This window comes from Microtus oregoni, unplaced genomic scaffold, assembly GCF_018167655.1.
Source record: "Microtus oregoni isolate MIOR12 unplaced genomic scaffold, Mior012 000003F_ref0000135, whole genome shotgun sequence".
NCBI classification, from domain to species: Eukaryota; Metazoa; Chordata; class Mammalia; order Rodentia; family Cricetidae; genus Microtus; species Microtus oregoni.
The window spans coordinates 32,794,664-32,819,649 of NW_024543062.1; the positions used below are offsets into that span (position 1 = coordinate 32,794,664).

At 51.1% G+C, this 24,986-nt stretch overlaps 1 protein-coding gene across 2 annotated transcripts in view; it reads left to right on the forward strand.

Moving 5' to 3' along the window:
- The window catches only part of Sgsm1 (small G protein signaling modulator 1), a 71,364-nt gene that overhangs the window by 22,935 nt on the left and 23,443 nt on the right, over nt 1-24,986 (forward strand). The window contains exons 4-18 of one of the 2 annotated variants that reach the window (XM_041648419.1): nt 149-311; nt 1,459-1,611; nt 2,386-2,453; nt 2,621-2,766; nt 2,887-3,018; nt 5,626-5,750; nt 7,838-7,905; nt 8,877-9,040; nt 9,176-9,308; nt 12,388-12,526; nt 14,829-14,893; nt 15,445-15,590; nt 21,408-21,536; nt 22,723-22,905; nt 23,578-23,646. In XM_041648419.1, coding sequence (XP_041504353.1) covers nt 149-311; nt 1,459-1,611; nt 2,386-2,453; nt 2,621-2,766; nt 2,887-3,018; nt 5,626-5,750; nt 7,838-7,905; nt 8,877-9,040; nt 9,176-9,308; nt 12,388-12,526; nt 14,829-14,893; nt 15,445-15,590; nt 21,408-21,536; nt 22,723-22,905; nt 23,578-23,646 — 1,883 coding nt within the window. Of the gene's footprint in view, nt 1-64; nt 312-1,458; nt 1,612-2,385; nt 2,454-2,620; nt 2,767-2,886; nt 3,019-5,625; nt 5,751-7,837; nt 7,906-8,876; nt 9,041-9,175; nt 9,309-12,387; nt 12,527-14,828; nt 14,894-15,444; nt 15,591-21,407; nt 21,537-22,722; nt 22,906-23,577; nt 23,647-24,986 lie in introns of both variants that reach the window. The other variant, XM_041648420.1, reaches the window with a different exon arrangement.

Consider the following 24,986-nt stretch of genomic DNA (forward strand, 5'->3'; position numbering starts at 1 on the left):
AGGTGAGCAGCTGTGGCCAACCTTGACCCCAACCTCTCTTGATTCCTTTGGTGCGCCTGACAAGGGCATGGACGCATTTTCTCGTGGTGTTAAGTTGCTCTTGGTGCTAAGGAGTGTGGACCGAGCTACTGATCACGTGTCCCCACAGCGGCAGTGGAGGCCTGTGTGCTGCACGGGCTGCGGCGGAGGGCTGCTGGCTTCCTGCGAAGCAACAAGATTGCCGCACTCTTCATGAAGGTGGGCAAAGGCTTCCCTCCGGCCGAGGAGCTGAGCCGCAAGGTGCAGGAACTGGAGCAGCTCATCGAAAGCGCGTGAGTGTGGCATGGGGGGCATCAGTGTGCATTGCTCCTCAGCTTGGTGAGGGCCCACACCTCCTGTCTGTCTCTCTCTCTCTCTCTCTCTCTCTCTCTCTCTCTCTTCCTGTCTGCTCCTCAGGCCCACCAGTCGCTCCTGCCCCAGAGCCTTGGCACATGCTCCGCCCACTTGTCACTCCACTCCCCCAGCTCTCTAAATCCCACCCACTTTCATCCTCTCTGTCCCATCCCCCTGTTATTTCACTCCCTGTCTTCCTGTCTGTAGTTACTCCTGCATTGCTTGTTCCCCAACCATGAGCTTGAGTCTGAGAATGTGAGAATAGGCTGCCACATCTGTGTCCCCAGCCTCTAGGCAGTGTCTAGCTCCTGGCTCATCGCACAAGATGGCTGTTGAGAGATTAAGTGCCCACTGGGAACCATGCCCCCGTTTTATTTCTCTCTGTGTGTGATGTATACACCCGTGTACATGTTCACACGTGGGCACGTGTGTGTGTGTGTGTCTGGGTGGAGACCGGAGGTTGGCATAGATGTCCTCCTTGGTCACTCTCCACCTTGTCCACTGAGGCCAGGTCTCTTACTTGAACTCAGAGCCAGATCTGCTGGCTTAGCCTATTTTGGTGACCTGCGGCAAAAGGGCTTCGTGGGAGAGGTGGGCATGTGGGAAACTGAATGGGGTTGTGTCCTGCTGGACCATGGAGCCGTGGGATGGTAATGGGTGAGGCCACGGGACCCTCTTGGCCATAGCACACAGTTATCTTCCCAAGGGCAGCAGGGTGTCTTTAAAAGAACCGAGGATCTAAGCCTCCTTGGCGATTCTTTTCTAGAAGGGGGTGAGGAGAGGAAAGAGAGGGAAGGAGAGACAGCAGAAGAGGAGAAAGGACAGGGGCTGGCATCTGGCTTCCCTGCTGGCAGAGCTTGCAGTGTTCTGCTCATTCTTGGCCACTCTCTGCCTGATGCTTTCACTCTCCCCCAACCCTACCCTCACCCCCACCCTCTACCCCCTTACTCCCACCCCATTCACACCCCTACCCTCACCCCCACCCTCACCCCCACCTTCCCATCTATGCATCAGGAGTGAGGAGGGCACTTGTTCTATGGATTCCCTCTTTCCTGATTGTGTTCTCTCCTCCTGATGGTCTCAAAGGCGAAACCAGATCCAGGGTCTGCAGGAGAATGTGCGGAAGCTGCCGAAACTGCCCAACTTGTCCCCGCTGGCCATCAAGCACCTGTGGATCCGCACTGCCCTGTTTGAGAGGGTCCTGGACAAAATAGTTCACTATCTGGTGGAAAACAGCAGGTAAGAGGCATGCTCTGTGGCCTCCTGGTGGCCATTCTGGGAACTGCACCCTTGAGAATAAAGCAGCTTTTTCTCAAGTTTGAAAAGCTTAAATAAAAGCTCCCTGGAGGTTTGACCCTGAACTACCGCAGTTTGAAACCTGGAGAGAATTCAGGTGTTGAACATCAATGTGGAAACAGGGGGTTCACATTTTGGGCAAGATGGAGGGATCTTGGATCCCATCCTTTTGCGGTTTCCTTCACTTGGTAGCTGACAGTTGACAGCTACCCTACGTCTCTGTGCCTTGGTGGTCTCTTCTGCTTAAAAGCAACTGGTGGTTTACAGCAAATATATAGAAATGAATTTAATGGGCCACAGAATGTCGAAAATACACAATGACTCTAGACACTTCCTCTCCTGACTCAGATTAATCCGGTGTAAAGGTTTTATGGTTCGGCACCCATCCTGGTAACTACAGCCACACACCATCTACCATGTGGGTTCTGGCAATCAGACCCGGGTACTCTCAAAGTGAGAACTTAACCATGCATCCCGAGAGCCTCACTTCTGACTCCTTTGCTCTCCTAAAATCCTTGGGGCTCTGTAGTGAGCAGGTGGCCCATGAACTCCAGGCCAGGCACCTTTCGTCAATTGTTTTGCTCAGCCTATGAGATGCAACTATTGTCCCCTGCAGCTGAGGTTCTGAGCTGGGCTCCTGGGGTGTGGAATCTAGTCCACCCACGTGCGCCCTCTGCTGGTCTCCATGCAGACCCGCATGTCCTTCCCTCCCACTAGTAAATACTATGAGAAGGAGGCTCTCTTGATGGACCCTGTGGACGGCCCCATCCTCGCCTCTTTGTTAGGTAAGTAGGCTCTGGGCTGCATCTGGTCCTTTGCTCTAGGGGTTCAGGGACCTGTCTCTTGCTCTAGTGGACTCTGGGGCATCCCTGGAAAGAAAGGGAATGATCTGAGGCAGTTGGGTGGGAACACTTTTGGGGACTCCAGGTTCCCAGCCCTGTGTTCTCTGCAGTGGGGCCCTGTGCCCTGGAGTATACCAAGATGAAGACCGCTGACCACTTCTGGACAGACCCCTCAGCCGATGAGCTGGTCCAGAGACACCGGATCCACAGTTCACATCTGAGACAGGACTCACCCACCAAGCGACCCGCACTCTGTGTGAGATGAGTGGGCAGTGGGAGGGCCTTGGGCAGGGCCTGGACTTGGCCTTGGGGCAGGGAATGGGGTGGGAGGCCTGAGGGCCACTCACAGGTGCGTCTCTGTCCTCTCGTGACACAGATCCAGAAGAGGCATTCGAGCGGCAGCATGGACGACCGGCCATCTGTCTCCGCCCGGGACTACGTAGAATCCCTGCATCAGAACTCTAGGGCCACCCTGCTGTACGGCAAGAACAACGTCCTGGTTCAGCCAGTGAGTTGGGTGGGCCTAGATCACGCTCTGAGGGTTTGACTACAGGCTATGGGAGAGGGAAGGTGCCTCAAGCTTTAGGCTGCCTATCTGTTTATTCATCCATTTGCCTACATATTGAATTATCTACCCACCTACCTGCCCACCTGTTCATTCATAAATTTACCAAAAACTCCATCTATGCATCTATTCATCTACCTATATAATCACCCACCCATCCAACCTCCATCTGTGTGTTGGCTTCATCTACCCAGCAGTGTCTCCATCCATACATCCACCCATCCATCCATCCACCTATCTATCTATCTATCTATCTATCTATCATTCATGCATCCAACCTTCCATCCATCCACCTATCTATCTATCCATCTATCTATCTATCATCTATCTATCTATCTATCTATCTATTCATCCATCCATCATGCATCCAACCTTCCATCCATTCACTTATCCATCCATCCAGTCACTCAAAAATTTCTATTCCTCCATTTGCCAGTACCCACCGACCTACATACCGTATCCATATATTTGCTTGTCCATCCATCTACCTAGTCATCATCTCTCTATCCAGCCTCCCACTTGTTCATTCATCCCTTTGTCAATCCATCTGCCAGCAAGCGATCGTCCTCCATTCACTCCCCTGTATCCATCTGGCTGAGTACCCATCCATATCTTCGTCTATTTCTTATACATACATATATACATGCATAATCTAGGCATCCGCACATCTCTATATAAGTACAAGTGGCCATATTTCTAGCTAGCTGCCCTGCCAGCAGCTCTTCCGTTTTCTACACCTCCCGCCACCAATTGTTAATCTTTCTACCCACCTACCGGCTTGTCCACTTAGTCTGTCCAAACATCCCTGTCCACCAGGCCATCTGCCTGGCTGTGCGCTCTTGCTGTCGCTCAGCAAACAGCGTGGCAGAGGTGTGGTACTGAGACGGTGGACCTTTCTGTCACTGACATCTGGCCAGTGCTCACTGTGAAGGGCCTCATGCTGCACTAACATAGAGATGACAACATTGAAGCCCACACAAGGGGCAGCATTTTGATTTGCTCTCACACTGATTTGCTTCAGTGAATTGGTTGCCTTCTGTGCTCCAACAGCTGCCTGGGCACAAGGGCAGAGCATGAAGCATGAGCAGCCCCTGCCCTGAGGCAGTGTTCCTCGCTGTCCTCAGGGTCTCTGGGTTACAATCAGTGTGGTATTTGGGCCCAGCTGGAAGAAAGCAGGAAGAGGCCCCACAGCCTCAACCGCTGGGTGACCCTGGGCAGGTCATTCCACCGTGTGGCCTGTCATATCTGCATCACACTGGGTGCAAGGTCCAAGTTTCTCAGACAAAGAAGTCGTGAGTTTAAGATGCAGCTGGATTTCAAGTGACCAACAAGAAGCTTCTGTTGCTAAGGACTGGGTACTGCTCAGAGGTAGAGGGCTTAGTGGGCCCAAGGTACCATCCACATCAGAGCGGGAGAAGAGAAAAGGAGGGAGGGAGGGAGGAAGGGAGGGAGGGAGGGAGGGAGGGAGAGAGGAAGGGAGGAAGGGAGAGAGGAGGAGAGAAAGAATACGAGTCATCCAGATATTGAAACACGACCATGCCAGGCTCTGGTGGCAGAGACAAGTGGTTGTCATGATCTATATATGGCTCCCAAAGCCTTAAACATTTCCTGTCAGTCTCTCAATACAAAAAAAATGGTGACCTCTCACCCAGAAGTTCCGATAAGCATAGGGTGAATGCTGTCATCTCCAGTCTGAAGGCCCATGGACCACGCTGTCCCTGCCTTCCAAGGAGATCTGGGGCTGGGTGACCTGGGGAGATGAAAAATGGACTGTCACCCTGTTCTCAAGGCCACGTCACAACAGCTGACTCACAGGCTCCTCTGTCAGGAGGTGCTTAAAACGGACTCATATGTCCTCCCTGCAAAACAACAGCTCTGCCAAGCTCAACGGAGGAGTGATTGACAGAGATGAGACAGCCTGCGTGTGATCACGCAACAACAGCCACTTCACAGCTGTGAGATGCCACAGGAAGTCAGATGTGTCCCAAATCGGGGGCAGATAAGACTGTGACTCAGGAGTGGAGGGCTCCTTCCCAGGAGAGAGATGGGAGCATTTTCTTGTCCACCCTCTAACTTGGAGTGATGGGAAGTGGGTGAGAGAGCCCATGGGCAGATTCTGGGTAGGTGGAAGATTGGGCTGCGGGGTGGAAGTACAGAGGAATGCTAGGAGGAAGGTTTTCTGGGTGACACCTATGGGGTGCGATATAGGTTACCTGCCCTTTCTTTACCCCCAAAGACTGGCCTAGATCCAGGCCTCTGTAAAGGGGGCGATGTTGGAGCCGCAGCCTCCTTTACTGGGACCGGAGGAACCTTGGGGTGGAGACAGTCTCAAGAGGGAGACATGGGGGCACGTGCTGGGGCAAGCAGCTTTCGCAGCTGGACTCTGCCAAGCTCACCCTGGATGCTCGGCTGCAGGTGGCTTTGCTCAGCACAGCACCGGGAAGGGTGCCAAGTGGCTTCCAAGTGGTGGCAACCAACAGCTCAGCTCTTGGGTTCTGCTTCTGTGTCCAGCAACATGACCTGGCCTGAGTTCTCCTCTCCTCTCTGCAGAGGGATGACATGGAAGCCGTGCCAGGGTACCTGTCCCTGCACCAGACGGCTGATGTCATGACCTTGAAGTGGACACCCAACCAGCTGATGAATGGGTCTGTGGGGGACCTGGACTATGAGAAGAGGTAAGAGAACTTCAGATGAGTCCTCTTCACTCCCCTAAGCACAAGGATGCTCTCTTCTCAGCGGAGGATGGCCCTGCCTGCCATTCTACCTGGTTGGCATGGTTACCTACTAGCCTCCTTGCTGCTGTGGCCTCAAAAAGAACACCAGCCTTGGAAGCACCCAGAGACAGAGTGGCAGAGCCTGGGTGGGGTTGGGGGTGGGGTAGGCATGGTCGGCCATCACATCCATACATCTGCTCTCCAGGGCCAGTGAGGTGGTGCAGGGAGCAAAGGTGCCTTCCACCAAGCCTGACAACCTGAGCTCTATCCCTGGGACCCATCTGGTAGAAGGAGAGAAGTGACCTCTGACCTCTACTCATTCAACATGATGTGCACTCCCCCCACATTAATTAATTGATTAATTAATTTTTAAATGCAATTTAAAGAATTCATAAATATGCTTCCCCGACCTATCAAAGTGTAAGGATAGCAAATCTAGAGACTGCAAATGACACCTTAGCCAAGCTGTAAGGACATGTCAGACTGAATCAGGAACTGCACCCCCACAGCCAAGTGGCCTTGAGCCATCTCCACACCCCCAGCCCCAGTTTCCTCACCTGCACTGCAGGGTGTGCATACACATGTAGGGGGACCGATAAATCCAAAGGGCACTGTAGTTGCTGACCACCATCGAGGATGTCTGCTCCCTGGCCGTTGGCGTGGCCAGCTGGTGGCCCAGGGTAGGAAGGCCTGGAATGAGATTCTGCTCTGACTGCAACTGAGAGGCAGAGGAGTGGAGAGGTGGGTCATAAAAGGTGTCAGAAGTAGAATACAGCCACTGGCTTGGTACCTGTGCTAGTCTGGGTCCTCCCGAGCAGATGCCATGAGAGGATCTCTGAAAAAGAGATGTCCTTGGGGAAGCTGAGGGCAGAAGCAGGGGTTGAAAGGAAAAGACTGCCATGCATGGTGACAGGAGAGAAGAAAGACAGTCACACAGGGAGAGAATCCTCCCGGCTGTCTAGGGGAGTCTGGGCTAGAGGGCTCTGTAACGGGGCCTCCTCTTTCCCCAGGATGGGTCTTGATCATGCCCATGTGCTTACATGGCAGCTTGGTAAAACCATGTCGATCTGGGAGTGGCTTCGCTACCAGGGAGCGCTGAGCTCTGCTCTCTGGTCCGGAGTTTCTGAGTAGTTGCGTTCCTAGGCTCCCACAGAGCCCACATTCCCAGGTGCCCCCTCCCAAGGTGTTCTGATGGGGAAAATCATTTTAGAAGCATGGTGGGTTCTAAGCTAGAAGTGCATGCTTCAGTCAGTACTCAGAGTGACCCTGCCCAAAGCATTGTGCTGTGAGCTGACTATATGGGGGGCTCTGGGTTGAGTCCTTCAAATGAAGGTTCTCTTGAATCCCCAGAGAAACACTACAGTAGGGATCTTATTGGATCCTCCATTTTATAGTCCAGGAAACTGAGGCTTAGATTAACCCTCAAGTCATACTACCTACCCACGTAAGGTCAGAGTTGGGAGTGGCCATTCTAACTTCTGCCTGTGGTGACATGGTGGCCTGGAGGGAAGGCTCTGGGCTAGTATAGCTACCTAACTTCCAGGTACAAAAATGTCAAGTCCAAGCTAACTGGAGCATTTGTCCAATGATCCAAGGAGTCCAAGAGCAGGAGACCGCAGGCTGGACCCAGGGACCTGAATGACCATGCCGGGACTCATCCTGTCTTTGCTTTCCTGACCTTCCATGCATGGTCTGAACATCCCTGGGCAGCAAGGAGCTCTTCCTGGGCTGTCTAGGCATAAATAGGAAGGATCGTTCCCGCCACTGATGTGCTTGAGTAGTGGTGCCAATCATGTATTAATCACTGTGACTGCTCAGTGCTGATTGGCCAGCCTGGGTCAGGTGATCATCCCAGAGTCCCAGGGTAGACCATGTAGCTAAGGAGGAGGGATTCTTCAGAAAGTTGAGGTACTGAGACCAAAAGAAGGGGAGGATGGCTGGATAGTCTGGGGACACAGATACTGGGACAAGTGGGTCTTGGTGAAGGCAGAGGTGCCCCTGCCTTGGTCTTCTGGTCTCCTGCAGTCTCCCCCACTTTCCCTTTCCAGCGTCTACTGGGACTACGCCGTGACCATCCGCTTAGAGGAGATTGTTTACCTTCACTGTCACCAGCAAGGTAGGGACCGCAAGACAGCAGTGGCTAGGGGTCCACCGTGGGTCCCTGTCCCTCCTCACCACCTCACCTCACTGCCACAGCAAGGTAGGGACAGCGGGTGGCTAGGCATCCACCGTGGGTCCCTGTCCCTCCTCACCACCTCATCTCACTGCCACAGCAAGGTAGGGACCGCAGGGACAGCGGGTGGCTAGGTGTCCACCGTGGGTCCCTGTCCCTCCTCACCACCTCACCTCACTGCCACAGCAAGGTAGGGACAGCGGGTGGCTAGGCGTCCATTGTGGGTCCCTGTCCCTCCTCACCACCTTACCCTGTTCCTTTATTTAGCATCACAGAACACTTGTGTGTCTCCTCAAGCAAATGGCTTTACCTTCTTGAGTGTGCTGCTCTGAGTCATTGTAACCACTTAGTGACAAGGTGGCCTCATGCAGTCACATACAAAGTGACACGGACTGTTGACTCTGGAGACAGGACTTAAACCCATATCTTTCTGAGTCCAAGATCAGTGGTATGCAGACCTGAGATCAATAACCCGAACATTCCATTAAAACTGGAAGAAGGTACACTTAGAACAAACAGGGTGCGCTGTGTCTCATCTAGGTATGGAACTCAATGGTTTAATCCCCTTTACGAAGGCAGACTCAGATACTGTCCAGGCTTTGCAACTTACCAGCTGTGTGACCTTGGGGATGATACAAAACCTATCTAAGCTTTAGTTTTGTCCCTTGTGAAATAGGTGATCATAGCTGAGCCTTGCGGGGATATTCTGGGGGTTACAGTAAGACAGAATTTTTAATACAGTGTTGGTATGCATTAGGTGTCAAGTACATGTTCTTAGCAGTCACCTACACCTCAGAGCCTCAGAGTGGCTCTCCTGACCTGGTTGGTCTTGGGGGTGGATGCATGTGTTGGTACTGCACCATGCTTCACAGTGACACCTGCCGTTCTCTCTTATCTGGCGATGGTGGTGGCAGTGGACAGCGGTGGGACTGTCGTGCTGGTGAGCCAGGATGGAATCCAGAGGCCGCCCTTCCGCTTCCCCAAGGGTGGGCACCTGTTACAGTTCCTCTCCTGCCTGGAGAATGGATTGCTTCCACATGGGCAGCTGGACCCACCACTTTGGTCACAGCGAGGAAAGGTGAGGTGTGGGGGCCTTGAGAAGGCGGAGGAGATGCCAGCCATGGGGTGTCACTGGGCTCCACTGTGAGACCCGCAGTGTTGCTGGCGTGGGGACAGATGGCTCTGAAGTCTGCCCTGGAATGTGTTCCTGTAGGGGAAGGTATTTCCTAAGCTGCGCAAACGGAGCCCGCAGGGGTCCTCGGAGTCCACATCATCAGATAAAGAGGATGATGAAGCCACAGATTACGTGTTCCGCATCATCTACCCTGGCATGCAGTCCGAATTTGGTAAGCAGCCCTCGGCCCTGCACTCACTGGCTCCTCCTGAGATCTACTCCAAAAGTTACAAGTCGTGGGCTGGGGCCAGCAATGGGAGCTCAAAGCCATAAGTGTCCCAGTGCCTCCCACCTCCCCCGAAATGAGAACCAACAGCACCCACTGGGCAGGAGGTGACACTAATAGTGATGGTGCTGTGGGCTCTGGAAGCCTGGCGTGACGTGGTCAGGTTTCTTCTCATCCCCTCCCCGGCCTTCTTTTTCCTTGTCTGTGAAATGGGCTGTCTGTTGCAGGCATCCGGCACACACTGAACAGATGCACACTAGCCTCTGTGTGACCTTCTTACCAGTATCTCACTGCGAGTTACAAGGAGCCAATGCAAGCACAAAGATCTGAGTTCAAATATCTAATAAAAAGCCAAGCTTGACTACAAATGTCCATAACCCCAACTTTGGAGGATGGAGCTAGGCAAACCCCATGCGTTCCCTGGGTAATCAGCACAGCCAAAATTGCAAGCCTTCAAGTTGTAAGAGACCCTAAGTGGAATAAAGTAACAAGGAATAGAGAAAAACCTCCAGATCTTGCTCTGACCTCTGCAAGCAAGCATAATTGTGCATGCAGCACTTAAGTGCATACACGCGTGTATCCACACACATGTGAAGTGGGCATGGTATAATGGCAGGCACTTGCTACCCAGTGCTAGGGAGTCAGAGTCAGGTGGTTCCCTGGGTCTTACTAGCCAGCCAGCTTATTCTACTTGCCAAGTTCCAGGCCAGTGAGAGACTGTCTCAAAAGCCAAAATACATACATGGTATTGGAGAACAACCCTTGAGACTGACCTCTGGCCTCCACAAGCATTGCACAAACATGCACTGATATTCACACATACGTGTGCACCTGTTCAAACATACATGTGCATGCACATGTGCGCACGCGCGCGCGCACACACATACACACACACACACACACACACACACACAAGCCTGGATTGAGCCAGGTGTGATGGAGCATGCTGTAATCCAACACTCAGGAGTCTGAAGCAGGAGGAATGTGAGTTGAGGCTGGCCGGGGCTGCCAGGCAGTGCATGTCTCAAAGAGAAACAGGCCCTAGCTCTCCCCATTACTGCTGTTATTGCCACTGTTAGGAATCTCTGTTATTTCTGAAACACGGGTCACCAAGGATAAATGGCAAACCTGATCTAGTGCCTGGCACTGAGTGGGCAGTTTATAAATGTCCTGTGTTTTCTTCTCTAATCCACACAATATATGTGGAACAGAACAGGGGAGGGTTAGAGCCCAGGGGAGCTGGTTTCTCTCGTGGTCTCTGTCCCGCCCACCAGCTCTCCCTCCTCACTGGTTCTTTTTGTTTTCTTTTTTTTTTTTTTTTTTTTTTTTTTTTAAATATTTATTTATTTATTATGTATACAATATTCTGTCTGTATGCCTGAAAGCCAGAAGAGGGCGCCAGACCTCTTTACAGATGGTTGTGAGCCACCATGTGGTTGCTGGGAATTGAACTCAGGACCTTTGGAAGAGCAGGCAATGCTCTTAACCACTGAGCCATCTCTGTCTCAAGTTACCCTTGATCTTTTGGGCGGCCCTCGACCCGTGTCCGTTGGTCCTGCCTGGATGATGCTTGCTGCTGGCCAGTCTGTTCTGGTGGTGGCCAGGGGGATCCAGTGGGGACAAACCAGAGGGTACCTCACCATCCCCACACCGAGTGTGAAGGAGCAGCCCCCCAGTAATGTCTGGTTCCAGGTCCCCTCCTCCCGGGCTGGGTGCCGCTTCAGCCATGTCATCATTTGAGTCTGTTCCCAAGGAAAATGGAAAAAATAAACAAACAAGCAGTCTCGTGCCTCAGTCCCCACCCTGCAGAAGGTAGCCGTTAGGTTCCGTGACTCGCAGGTGCTGACTGCATGATGTGAGTGCTGGAGGCACAATTGCTGCCCTGTGCCTCCCTGGGTCAGCCTGAGAACCTGGGTGTTTTCTGGCCAGCTCAGTGGTGAGTCTGTGAGGAGAGAGGGGAGCCGCACACCGTTGGTGGGTGCGAGAGCCTCACTCTGTAGCCAGCATGCTTCTCTGTTGTGTGGGTCAGCATGGCCCAGTCAGCTGCAGAGCTCTGGTAACAAGGAGAGGGTACAAGAGTCTGAGTCTTTCCCCCTCTCTGAGCTTAGGGAAAGAACCTAGGTGAGAGCAGTTGTCCTAAGAGGCCATAGCAGGTAAGAGGATGAGCACACATCTTGTGTCCTAGAGCAGGGCTCCCCAACCCGTGCCCAGGGGCCAGATCCAGCCCCTTCTGTACAGCCCAAGAGCTGGGCATGGTTTTATGTCCTTGACTGGAAAACAACAACAACAACAACAACAAAACAAAACAAAAAAAAAAAAAACAGGCCTTGGGCCAACAAGACGACTCAGCTAGTAAAGGCCACCGTGCCTGAAGCCCCAGAATCTACATCTGGAAGATGTGGAAGGAAAGAACCTATAACCACAAGTTGGGTGCATTTGAGGATTTTGTCTCCAGGATATCGGGGGTACTAGATGGGCATATGGCTTTTTAAGGAGCCCCCCTCCTTACCTGAGTCACCTGGTGAAGGTGATTTCTAGTTTAGGAGTGTGAACAGCGCTACCCCCACCCGGGCCCTGGGGACTCCGCTTATATTTTGAAATTTGTTCCTTCCCTTCTGGCCACACAAGCTCCTTTAGAGGCAGAGGAACTCAGGAGCACCCAGTAGGCTCCCCTTCCCTCATGCCACCTTCCTGTGAGCAGAACTGAATGAGGGCATGGCAAGGTGGGGTTGTCTGCAGGCTTCCGGGCTCTGGTTGCCTCCTCTCTACTTCCGCCTTCGGCTGCTCTCCACTCTGCTCTGCAGCCGGAGTCTCTGAAGCTTGGTGGTGCTTTTCACTGGATCAGGCGGGCTCGGGGACTCCATCAGATTGTGGTTGGGCACATTTGGGACAGTCACACTCCTGTCTTCTCTGCCCCTGAGCCAGCTTTGAGGGAGCTACTTGCCTTGGGGTCAAGTTTCTGTAATCCGTGTTGGTTTAACCAAGGTTATTGCCGGGCCCCCTTTCCACTCACTACCCACCACAGTGCCTCAGGACCTGATGGATGTCTCTGTGAACAATCTTCCATCCCTGTGGCAACCCAGTCCTCGGAAGTCCTCCTGCTCTTCCTGTTCACAAAGCGGCTCTGCTGATGGCGGCTCATCCAATGGCTGCAACCATGAGAGGTATGTGGGGCTCAGGCTGCACATGGAGGTGCTTGAAGCACTGACCTAAGGCCTGTGGCTCTCTATCTCTTGCCTTGGCCTAAATTTTGGGAGGTGTGAACGTGGTCTGTGGATCCCCAAGGTTTAAATCGTAGCCATGTGTAGTTGTAGTCACGGGAATTCCCTCCCATGTTGTCAGCCAGGGTAATTTTCTGCTGCAGTAACAAAGAGCCCTAAAACATCAATGGCTTTTTACAGTAAATGCTGACATGTCCCAAATGCTATGACTGCCATGGCTCTGCTTTCTAATGGACATCAACTTGGATGTCACTAGTCACAGTGTCAGAGGCAATGGTATTTCTGTTTCAACTCAGTGGCCCCACTCACAGGGAGGCCAAGAAATACAGGCCAAGCATACACTAGGAGCCAGAAATATTATTTAAGGATGGTCATTGTTTTGTGTGCTCCTCCATGAAACATTAACTTAGTAGGGTTATTAGAAGGAACTAGTAAGTAGTCACCATGGACCATTGAGCAATGCTACTTTTCCCAGTGCCTGCTCTCAGAACGTCTGACTTACATACCTGTATCCTGAGGAGCTCGCTTCTTTGCAGAGTATGAACCACCCTGAGGAACTGCTCACTGTATGCACCTTGAGCAAGACCAAGTCTCACATCCTGAGGGTGGGAAGAGGGACTCCCTCCATGTAAATACCCAGGACTTCAGCCATGCTCCCTTGCCAGCAGGCTTCCTGGGTCTGTCTGCATCCCTGGGATAGCTTCAGGATAGATGCATAAGGATTCTTCCATTTTGTCCACTGTGTGAGCACACAGCCCTCCTCAGCCCCCATCTCCCCAGCCATGCTAGGCTGTGTTCTTCTCTTTTCACTCCAAACACCCTCAGGAGCTCTGTGCAGAGAGCAGTGACTCTGAGCCCTGCCTCCTGTGCAGTCCACGGGCCAAATCCATGGGCCACTTTACAGCAGATCACTTCACACTGATTCAAGAGGAAAAAAGAAGTGTGTGTGTTGGAGTAGTTGTGTGATCCCAGCACCCAGGAGGCTGAGGCAGGAGGATTGTGGGTTCCAAGCCAGCCTGGGTTATATCATGAGATCCTGTCTCAAAAAAATCAAGAAAAAAAATAGAAAAGAAAGAGAATGTACTAGCATGATTGAGAGGGTCAGGAACACAGCAGCTCTGGACCTGGCTGGCCCCAGATGCTCAGAATGGGAACAGCTCTGGGGTCTTCAGATATGAATGGGTAAGCCTTTAAGGTGGTCTGTTCTTGTTGTCTTCAGATGGGGGTAAGTGAGCCTTTAAGGTGGTCTGTTCTTGTTGTCTTCAGATGGGGGTGAGTGAGCCTTTAAGGTGGTCTGTTCTCAGGGTCTTCAGATGGGGGTAAGTGAGCCTTTAAGATGGTCTGTTCTTGTTGTCTTCAGATAGGGGTGAGTGAACCTTTAAGGTGGTCTATTCTCAGGGTCTTCAGATGGGGGTAAGTGAGCCTTTAAGGTGGTCTGTTCTTGTTGTCTTCAGATGGGGGTGAGTGAGCCTTTAAGGTGGTCTGTTCTTGTTGTCTTCAGATGGGGGTGAGTGAGCCTTTAAGGTGATCTGTTCTTGTCTTCAGATGGGGGTGAGTGAGCCTTTAAGGTGGTCTGTTCTTGTTGTCTTCAGATGGGGGTGAGTGAGCCTTTAAGGTGGTCTGTTCTTGTTGTCTTCAGATGGGGGTGAGTGAGCCTTTAAGGTGGTCTGTTCTTGTTGTTTTCAGATGGGGGTGAGTGAGCCTTTAAGGTGGTCTGTTCTTGTTGTTTTCAGATGGGGGTGAGTGAGCCTTTAAGGTGGTCTGTTCTTGTTGTTTTCAGATGGGGGTGAGTGAACCTTTAAGATGGTCTGTTCTTGTTGTCTTCAGATGGGGGTAAGTGAACCTTTAAGGTGGTCTGTTCTTGGGCTGGCATTCCTGGTGATGGCCAAGAAGACTTCCAGCAACCACTGCTATGTATCCCTCTGGCTTAGAAACTACCTAGAAGATAGTGTGTGTTTCTAGGTAGATGCAGCAAAAATCCCAAGGCTGATTCTCATTGGCCTGGGTTGGGTCACATGACCACTTCTCAGCCAGGGTCATATGCTGGGTGATTATCCACCTGAATCCAAGCCACAGAGGCACACTGCAGGGGCGACTTCCCCAGGGAAGCCTGGGGGCTTGTGAGTGGGAGCCACAGCAGTCTCTCTCCACCCTGACAGTGACTTTGATCTCTGGGTGGATAGTGATGGTTCTTCTGCAGCACAGCTGAGCAGTGTGTGGCCCTCTGTCCCCTCTCCCCCCACAGGGCTCCACTGAAGCTGCTCTGTGATAACATGAAGTACCAGATCCTTTCCAGGGCTTTCTACGGATGTGAGTACTGGGCTCAGCTACTGCTGTGGTCTTCAGCAAGCACTGACTGAGGGCCTCGTATGCCAGGCAGAGTGGATGAGGGTGCCCAGGCAGGGTGATCCTGAGGAGACAGGACCATCTTGGACAGCAGGCAGAGCACTCCGCATCTTCCAGGCTCCCTTTTCCACCCAGCAGTGACTCTGTTTGCATCTGGCCTTTGTTCTTCCTATACGAATGGGAGGCAGGCCCAGAGTGAGCCTTGAAGTCCTTGGTTCCCCTGCCTTCCTGTCCCTTCTCTGCCCACTGCACATCTGTGAATTGCTTTAACTTTCAGCAGAGGAGGGTGGTGTCCAACTAAATACAAAAGCATCCCCACGGTTTAACAGTCAAGCCACCAGTGATAGCATGCTCAACTTGCTTTCTTTGTCTAGAAGGGGGATGGTGAGAATTATCTGGGTTGGGAGGGCCCTGAAGATGGGAGTGGGTAACAGGACAGCCACATGGAGCATGCATGAGAGACTGGGTGAAGCGTGTTGGGTAAAAGATAACATCTGCCTTCCCTCCTGGGCCAGGGCTCGCCTACTGCAGACACCTGTCTACCGTGAGGACCCACCTGTCGGCCCTGGTCAATCACATGATTGTGTCTCCAGACCTGCCCTGTGATGCTGGGCAAGGGTTGACCGCCAGCATCTGGGAGCAGTACATCCAGGACAGCACGGTGAGCTGGGCAGGGTTCGTGCACCAGAGGGCAGTGGAGCAAGGCCATCTTGCCAGTTCAGACTAAGGGGCCCAGGTAGTCGTGCCTGTCTGACATGGACTGTCAAGTCCCAAGACCCACAGCTAACATGAACCCCATCCGGATGAAACTAAGGGAGGTCAGAAAACATTCATAGGTACAGCTTACCAATCCCAAACCCCATCCAGAATGTTCTAAAATGGAAGCTCTGAGCACTGACATGAAACTTAATGGAAAATCCCACACCTGACCTCACATGACAGGTCACAAACATACCACCCACTAAAAATACTGTATAAAATGACACACAGACCATGAGTCTAGGTGTATGTTAAACGTATGGATTTTGTGTTTAGACGTGGCCCATCCCTATAGATGTCTCAGTATATGTGTGTATACACACACACACACACATGCAAATATTCAAACATCCAAGAAAATCTGAAGTGTAAAACCCTTCAGGACGCAAGTATTAGGGACTGGGATGTTCAACCTAGAAGAGAAGAAAAGGAAACAGTTGGACTGGGCAGGGTGGTTCACAGCTGTCACTGCAGCCCTCATAAAGCTGAGGCAGGGGGATTGTGAGTTTGATGCCAGTCTCGGCCTCTTTGTGAGTTCTGGGTTCGCCTGAGTTCATAGCATAATGTTTGAGTAAGTTCATGGTTATGTGTTGAATGAATTCATAGCTGCTTTGGGGCACATGTGGGCCTTGGGTGGTGACCTCTACACCTGCTCCAACACTGTCTGTCTGTCTCAGGTTGCCCTGGGCACCTGCTCCAACACTGTCTGCCTGCCTGTCTGTCTGTCTGTCTGTCTCAGGCTGCCCTGGGTACCTGCTCCAACACTTTCTGTCTGTCACAGGCTGCCCTGGGCACCTGCTCCAACACTGTATGTCTGTCTGTCTGTCTGTCTCAGGCTGCCCTGGGCACCTGCTCCAACACTGTCTGTCTGTGGCTCCAACACTGTTTGTCTGTCTCGGGCTGCCCTGAGCACCTGCTCCAACACTTTCTGTCTGTCACAGGCTGCCCTGGGCACCTGCTCCAACACTGTATGTCTGTCTGTCTGTCTGTCTCAGGCTGCCCTGAGCACCTGCTCCAACACTGTCTGTCTCTCTCAGGCTACCCTGGGTACCTGCTCCAACACTGTCTGTCTGTCTGTCTGTCTCAGGCTGCCCTGGACACCTGCTCCAGTGCTGTCCATCTGTGCCTGTGCCTTTGTTTCTTTACCTACAGTTACAAAGTCATGTGGAAATGCAGCCGGTGTCTGGGTTTCCCTTCTCATAGCTAACATAAATACCCTGACACGAGCAAGTTAAAGGTGTAAGGGTTGATCTTCACTACAGTTCCACATCTGTTCCACTTTTGTGGGGAGGTCGAGGCTACAGGATCAAGAGGCAGCTGTTCCTGTCTCATCCACTGGCAAGAAACAGAAAGGTGACTGCAGGCAGCTCCGTTTGCACAGTTAGGGTCCCCAGCCTAGGGAATGAATATAGGTCTTCCCACACTGGTTAACATAATCAAGCTAATCCCCCAGAGGCATGACCAGAGCCCAGAGGGGCTCATCTCCCAGGTAATACTATTCTCTGTCAAGTTGGCAATCGGAACTAGCCACAGCACTACATAGAGATCCTGGAGCTGACCCACAGATGTGTATGCACGCACAGAGCTGATCCACAGAACACTTTACAACATACAAGTCAAAGCCAGGCATGGTGCCACACACCTTTAATCACTCGAGAGGCAGAGGCAGGTGGATCTCTGTGAGTTAAAGTCCAGCCTGGTCTACAAAGCGAGCTCTAGCACAGTCAGGGCTACATAGTAAGACCTGTATCAAATAAACAAACAAAAAGACATATAAGTCATATACAGTAATATAGTTTATCAGGATTTTTTAATATAATTTGTAAAGATACATTTATGCCTAACTGCATATTATTCAGCTCTTATATATTTCTGTATTTATTATATATACATAGACTTTCAAAAGTTATCTATCATCCTATCTTTGATCTCTCATCTATAGCTATAGAGTTATAGAAATGTATATATAATATTGCAATATTTAGCTAGCCATAGCTTAATATTTATACCTAACCTTATTCTATATTTTTAAAATTTTTTAAGTATTTATTTTATTTTGTATGTGGGGGGCATGCAGATGCCACCGTGTGCACGTGGAGGTCGGCAGACAACAGCTTGCAGATGCCAGCTTTCTCCTCCCACCATGTTGAAACCAGGTTGCTGTGGTAGCAAGTGCCTCTACACGCTGAGCCATCTCTTGGCCTCTAGATGGGCGGCGTCTTCTATACCTTGTTAGCGTTCTGTTTGCAGTTCAGTGAGCAGCTCTGCTTTCAGATCCACCTTCCAGATCTCAAAGAAATAGTGAGCCAGAACTTAGTACTTTGTGTTTGTGGATGGCTCACAGTTTATTTAAATTCCTGCTGACAGGAATTCTCTCTCTCTCTCTCTCTCTCTCTCCCTCTCTCACCCTCTCTCTCCCTCTTCCTCCCTTTTTCTTCTCATTTGTTGTTGCCTGGGTTGGGGGGTGGGGTGGGAATCTCACTAGATAGCCCAGGCTGGCCTTGAATTCACACACACACACCTCACATCAGTCTCCATAGTGTTGGGGTTGGATTTGCAGACCTGCCCCAGGCCTGGCTTTCTTCCCACTTGTTTTAAAGACTCTTGTCCAGTGGTACAGGAGCAGTGGCAGAAGCACTTGGCACATGCCTGTCTACGGCTGGCATTTTGATTTTGAGGATGGGTTCCTAGAAGTAGATTGCTGTGTATTAAAACGTGAAACAGATAAGCCAGAGTACTCTCGCAACCTCCCACGGCCACAGTGTGAGCATGCTGGTTCCTGCGGAGCTGCAGAACTGACTGGCTTCTACACTCAGCTTCAGCTTGGCAGAGCCTGCATCTCCGGGAGAGGAGCCCACGCCTGTGTTTCTAAAGTCCCTGGAGTGCTTCTGTGATCCAATTTGGGAGACACCAGTTTAAGGTCAAATTGGATGAAACAATAGATGAGCCAGAGAGTCTCCAGTACTTCCTACTCCCTCCTGCTGCCTGACCCTTTCTCAAGCTTTAACCACCTTCGTGTGCTGGGTACATTGAGTCTCAGGAACAAACAGTACCTGCTTTCTTGTTGCCAGGCAACACTGGGCTTATTTCTCACTGAACAGCCCTGGGAGCGGTATCAATGGGTGCACATCTTTTTTTACCTGGGAGACTCGTGAACCTGCCATTCCCTGGCACTCAGTGTCTCTTGGGAAGCCTGTGGGAACCCACCAACTTCCCTCCCTTCCTGCCCAGTCCTGCAAATAGCTTCCATTACTTCCCCTCATACCCATTGGCCAGAAACTGTCCTATGACCCCACCGAGTTACATAGGAGGCTGGGAAATGGAGTCTAGTGGATACAGGAGCCCAGAAACTGGATTTTCTGTTTTTATTGTCATCTCTTCTCGTTGTAGCAAACAATTGCAGTTATGGCATTTGCAAGCAATGGAAACCAAGACCATGAATAAAGCAATAAGTGTTAAAATTTAGCATAGCATAGTATTACAGAGGTCTAGGGGCTGGAGAGATGGCTTAGTGGTTAGGAGCACTGGTTTTGTTGGAGGATACCTGAGTTTGGTTCCCAGCACTCACAGCAGGCAGCTCACAGTGGCCTGTGACTCCAGTTCCCTGAGGGCACCAGGCATGCGTATAATGCACATAACCTCATGCAGGTACTCACACATACACTTAAAATACATACATACAAAGGTCCAGGTTGTTTTTTTAACCTATAAAGTAAAATGAAGAAAGATGTAAAAGTCAATAACTTAACCTTCTATCTTAATGCTTGAGGGGGACAGCAAACTGAACCTGAAGCAAACAGAAGACAGGAGGAAGGATGAACAGTGATCAAAGCAGAATCAGATCAAAGAGAGGAGAACAGAGATAAGAAATATCAATAAAAGTGCCTCTCAGGAAAGACCAGTGAAGCTGGGAAGCACTTTCTTAATCAGAACCACAAGGGTGTGTGTAGGGCACATAGATGACCACAATCAGAAGTCAAAGAGGAGACATCACTATAGACACTACAGGCAAAGGAATGGAAGATAACACACAAATACTATGAAAATGTATGTACCAACAAACTAACAACACAACTCGCAAACTCCTAGAGATACAACTACTGAAATTTCCTCACAAGGAAATGATAAGCCTAGAGATGAGTGATTTTATAACTCTTATAAAGTAGCCGGGTCGTCATGGCACATGCCTTTAATCCCAGCACTCAGGAGGCAGAGGCAGGTGGATCTCTGTAAATTCGAGGCCAGTCTGGTCTACAGAGCGAGTTCCAGGATAGACGCCAAGGCTACAGAGAAACCCTATTTCAAAAAACCAAGAAAACAGAAAAGTGAGGGGGCTAGAGAGATGGCTCAGCCGTTGAAAGCACTGGGTGCTCTTCCAGAGGTCTTGAGTTCGATTCCCAGTGCCCACGTGGCAGCTCACAACCATCTGACTCCAGCTCCGGGGACCCCAGGCCCTCTTCTGGCCTCTGCAGGCATTGCATGCACATTGTGCACTTGTATTATTCAGTCAAAACACTACTGTACATAAAATAAAAAAAAAAGGAATAAAAAAGCTGAGATACAGATGGCTCTCCAGGGATTCTCCCCACAACCCTAAAAGAAAGAAAGTCATTTCTGATAAAGACTTTGCGTTCTTGCCACACCCATTTTCTTATTGCTAACTATGCAGGCGTTATCTCCTTGGGTGGTCAGTGTTCTCTTGGCAGCCTAAGGATACACTGTAGCCGCAAAGCTTGCACCAGTGACTTTTCTTGAAGTAACAAAGCCCAGCCGGCACCACAGGAAGCCTCCGAAGCCCTTTCTGTGCAGAGGGTTGATGATGTGAGAGGAGGCGCTGGAAATGTTCAGTTTGCTTTATTTCACTTTAATTTTCTTCAAGCTAACTCAAGATGAGATTGAGTATGAATCAAATGGAGAGGCTAGTTCATTAGGTACTGCCTTGGGCGCTTGCCTCCTCCCTCTGCCCCCTTCTTTCTTCCTTCTCTCCCTCCTGGCTTTTGGGTTCTTTATCTGATTGATTTTAGATGAGGTCTCATGTTGGTTGGCCTTAAACTCTATGTAACTAAAGACGACCTTGACTTTCCGACTTGACCTGCTCTGAATGCTGGGGTCACACAGTGCCCACCTTTTGTGTCACCTCATAAAAACAGGCTCACCCTAGACAAAGTCACATCTTTATTTTTTGCCACTGCACCTCACACTTCGGCCTTGTCCCCACACAACAGTGTGTGTCTCCCCTGACCTCAGACGCCCCCACTGGTAGATGGTTTGTGTTGTCTGGTTTAGCTCCTCTCGTGCTAAGGTTAGTTGCAGGCTCCTGTATTATATCATCTCTCTGTTACTGTAACCAGTTTCCAGACTGAACAGCTTAGAAAAAACGATTTATCTTGGCTCACAATTGTAGAGATTTAAATCTGATGGGCCCTGTTGCTCTGTGGGCCTAGGCAGCACAGGACAGCATGGCAGGAGCAAAACAGAGAGGCTTACTATGGGTGGGGCTGAGCCACCATTCCTCCACTGTGACCTAAGACCGACATGGGATTCCAGCTCTTCAAGGCCCCACCAGCTTCCAATAGTGCCTAGCTAGGGACCACATCACTAACACAGGCATTTGGAAGAATGCTCGTTCACACCAGGATCTCACCACAGAAACAAGACTGCAGGGCTGCAGGCCACACTGGCTTCTCCATTGACCAGAACTTTTGCTCCTCCCAAACAGACTTACCCGGAGCCAGAGCTGCTGCGGCTAATCTACTACGGGGGTGTCCAGCCCGAGATCCGCAGGGCAGTTTGGCCCTTCCTCCTGGGCCACTACCAGTTCGGGATGACGGAGATGGAGAGGAAGGAGGTTGGTCACCTGTGAGGGCAATGAAAGGAGCGGGGTGCTACTGAGCTGGGTACTGTGGGGCTGGGTACTATGGAGTTAGGTGCTACAGAGTTGGGTGCTGTGGACTTGGGCACTGTGTACCTGGGCACTGTGCACATAGGCACTGTACAGCTGTACACTGAACCTGGCCAGGTACTCTGCAGCTGTGCAGTGTGCACCTGGGTACTGTGGAGCCCTGCTTGCCTATTGCAGTGTTGCTGGTGACAGGGGAGAGGCAGGAACATCAGGAAAGAGCTGTGTGGTAGAAACATGATACAAGGGAACTCTCAAATCAATCGACCTCCTATCTTGAGGTCTTACGGACTCCTGCACATCTGTAGGAAGCACTACAGGGACCCACGTGACCTTTACTCAGTTTCCCACATGGTGACCTCCAGCAGAACCGTGATGCTCTTCCTTCCGTGGCTGAGCATCGCTGCATGCAGATGCCACAGCTTCACTCTGAAGCAGCTGATCAGTAGCTAGGCACGGTCATGAATCTCTATTCACAACTGACTTCCAGTGCAGGCTTTGTGTGTTGGAGAATTGCCTGGTGGTAAAATTACTGGGTCATGTGATGGAGGCATATTCAGTCTTGAAAATGAGAAACTCCAGCAGTGACCGTCCCATCTGTTATTGCCACCGACTGTCTATGAGTGGCCCTAACCTGATGGATGGGTGGGTGGATGGACAGGAGGGAGTGGATGGGTGGACGCATGGATGGGTGGATGGATGGACAGGAGGGAGTGGATGAGGTGGACGCATGGATGGATGGATGGATGAGTATGTGGATGGGTGGGTGGATGGACAGGAGGGAGTGGATGAGGTGGACGCATGGATGGGTGGGTGGATGAGTACGTGGATGGGTGGATAGATAGCAGAATGTTGCTCATCTTGTAATCTATATGCCTGACTTGGTACTAAGTACACTGTGGGTACTTATTAAAAGAAATTAATGAGCAAATGTATTAAGTAATGAATAAATGAATGAGGAAATAGAGAAATCATGCGGTGTGTAAGATTGTGTAAGAGGAGAATTAGTAAAAGGAGGAGCGACAAAAGGAGAGTGGGGATGGAGCTCGCATCTGTTGGTGCTGACTATCCACATGCGGACAGGTCAGAGTCCAGGGAGCTCAGCACCTCACATGACTTGCACATGTGCCGACAGGTGGATGAACAGATCCATGCCTGCTATGCACAAACCATGTCGGAGTGGCTGGGCTGTGAGGCTATCGTGAGACAGAGGGAGCGGGAGTCCCACGCGGCCGCCCTGGCCAAGTGCTCTTCAGGGGCTAGCCTGGACAGCCATCTGCACCGGATGCTGCACCGGGACTCTACCATCAGTAACGAGGTAAGGACAGCTGGTCTGAGAGATTGCCAGCGTGAGAGGGACAGAGCCTTGGGGCAGCCTTGCCGTTAGCTTTTGTGTGGGAGGGATTGGGGAAACTCCAGAATCAGATATAGGTTCACAGGGAGTCTCTTACCAGTGCCTTCCCTCTGGGCTCAGTTCTTACACACAACAGTAGGAATGGTGGAGGTGTGGGTACAGCCCTAAGAAGACAGTATCAGATTCCAGTGTAGCGTCTGCCCTCCATATGTTCAGCTAATGTGTTCTGAACACCTACTATGTACAAGGACTTTTAAGAGTGTTCTGGTAGCTAAGACAGATCTCTGCTTTTACACAGTCCTCAGATAAATAACCCAAAGTAGACTGACTGAAGCTGACTGCGTGGCAGAGCCTAGGGTCAGAGTAGGGAGGGTGGGACAGAAAAACTGAACCGTGAGCCCCATCTGTTACTCTGGAAGGACATAAATCCTAGCCAGAAGTTCTCAAGTTTGTTAAAGGTGGGGTGCTCTAATGTGGAGGCTGGAAGGTGGGACCCAGAGGCCAGGGTCATCTCCAAGGAGGCTCCAGGGAGCATCCAGGAGCAAGGGTTCTGGGATGGAGCTTGTGCCAGCCAGAAGGAATGGAGCCCCTAGTGTGACCATCCATCTTTGTCTCTCTGGTTCCTATCCGCCTCAGTCCTCCCAGAGCTGCAGCTCAGGCCGCCAGAACCTCCGACTGCAGAGCGATTCCAGCAGCAGCACACAGGTGATTTTCAGAGGCCCTGCCCCTCGTGCCCCCCCATCCACACCAGCCCCGCCCTTCCTCCTGGGGTTGAAGGGATTGGATGTTCATCATTTAGCAGCCTCTCACTGCTTGACGTGTTGTGTGTTGGGCTCCCCCCACACATAGGGTTTCTCTGTAGCTTTGGAGCCTGACCTGGAAATCACTCTGTAGACCAGGTTGGCCTCGAACTCACAGAAATCTATCTGCCTCTGCCTCCCGAGTACACCACCACCACTGGGTCTGTCTGGGGCTTTTTATGGCTGTATTGGAGTGTGCTCTCTACATCGCACAAGCGCCTGCAGCCTCCTTGAATCCACAGTGATGGGATGCAGCCTTTGTACACATCAGCATGCCAGGATCCCACTTCTTTGTGTAAAATGACAAGTGTGTACACAGGCCAGTGCATCCTTCAGGTCACTCATAGAGTAGTGCAGTGTAAAACAACATAGAAATAGCCATCGGGCTGTGCCATTAGGAAGGAAGGACAGGTGTCTGAGCCTGGTCTGTGCAGGTGCAGTGGCTTGCGGGGTATATTTGCTCAGCATTGGTTGAATCTCGGACCCAGCCTCTGTGAATTTGGAGGCTGAACACAAGCCTTCTCTCCTGTAAGACGTCACACCTCACACCTGCACTTTGCTTTTGTCTCCATCGCCTCTGTCCTCCCTTGGAGCAGTGCTACAATCATCATGTCTCCTGTGTGGCCTTCCAGAACCTTCTGGGTGCCTTTACACACACACATACCTAATGTAGAGCAAGAGCTGGTGGTTCTTAAGATCCCACATAAACACCAGCCAGCAGATGTATTGTTCCACAGCTTTGGGCATCACTAGTAAAGCTTACCCCATCTGGAGCCTCACCAAACCGAAAGAAAAGCACAAAGCAGTCTGGAGTGATGTCTCAGTGGGTGAGAGCATGAACTGCTCTTGCAGAGAACCCAAGTTCAGTTCCCCACACCTGTATGAGGTGCCTCACAACCCAGGTGTAACCCCAGGAAGTCTGGTGCCCTCTTCTGGACTCCAAGGGCACCTGCACTCATGTGGGCATATACACATAGACACATAAATAAAAAAATAAAATAGCTGTTTTTAGTGAAAAGTATAAAAACATGCACAGAATGTCACCTCGTGGGTAGAAAAATCTGTGTGTGTGTGCATTGACGTAATCTATAAGAGGTCCCAGCACTGCACACAAAAATGCAGAAATAGACCCAGTGAACTGAGATTGATGGTGGCCACACAGAAGATCAGTGTGAGGCTTTGGAACCTGATGTTTTCTGTGACCTTGAGGGTTACAGCTGAAGGACACAGAGAACCACAAATAAA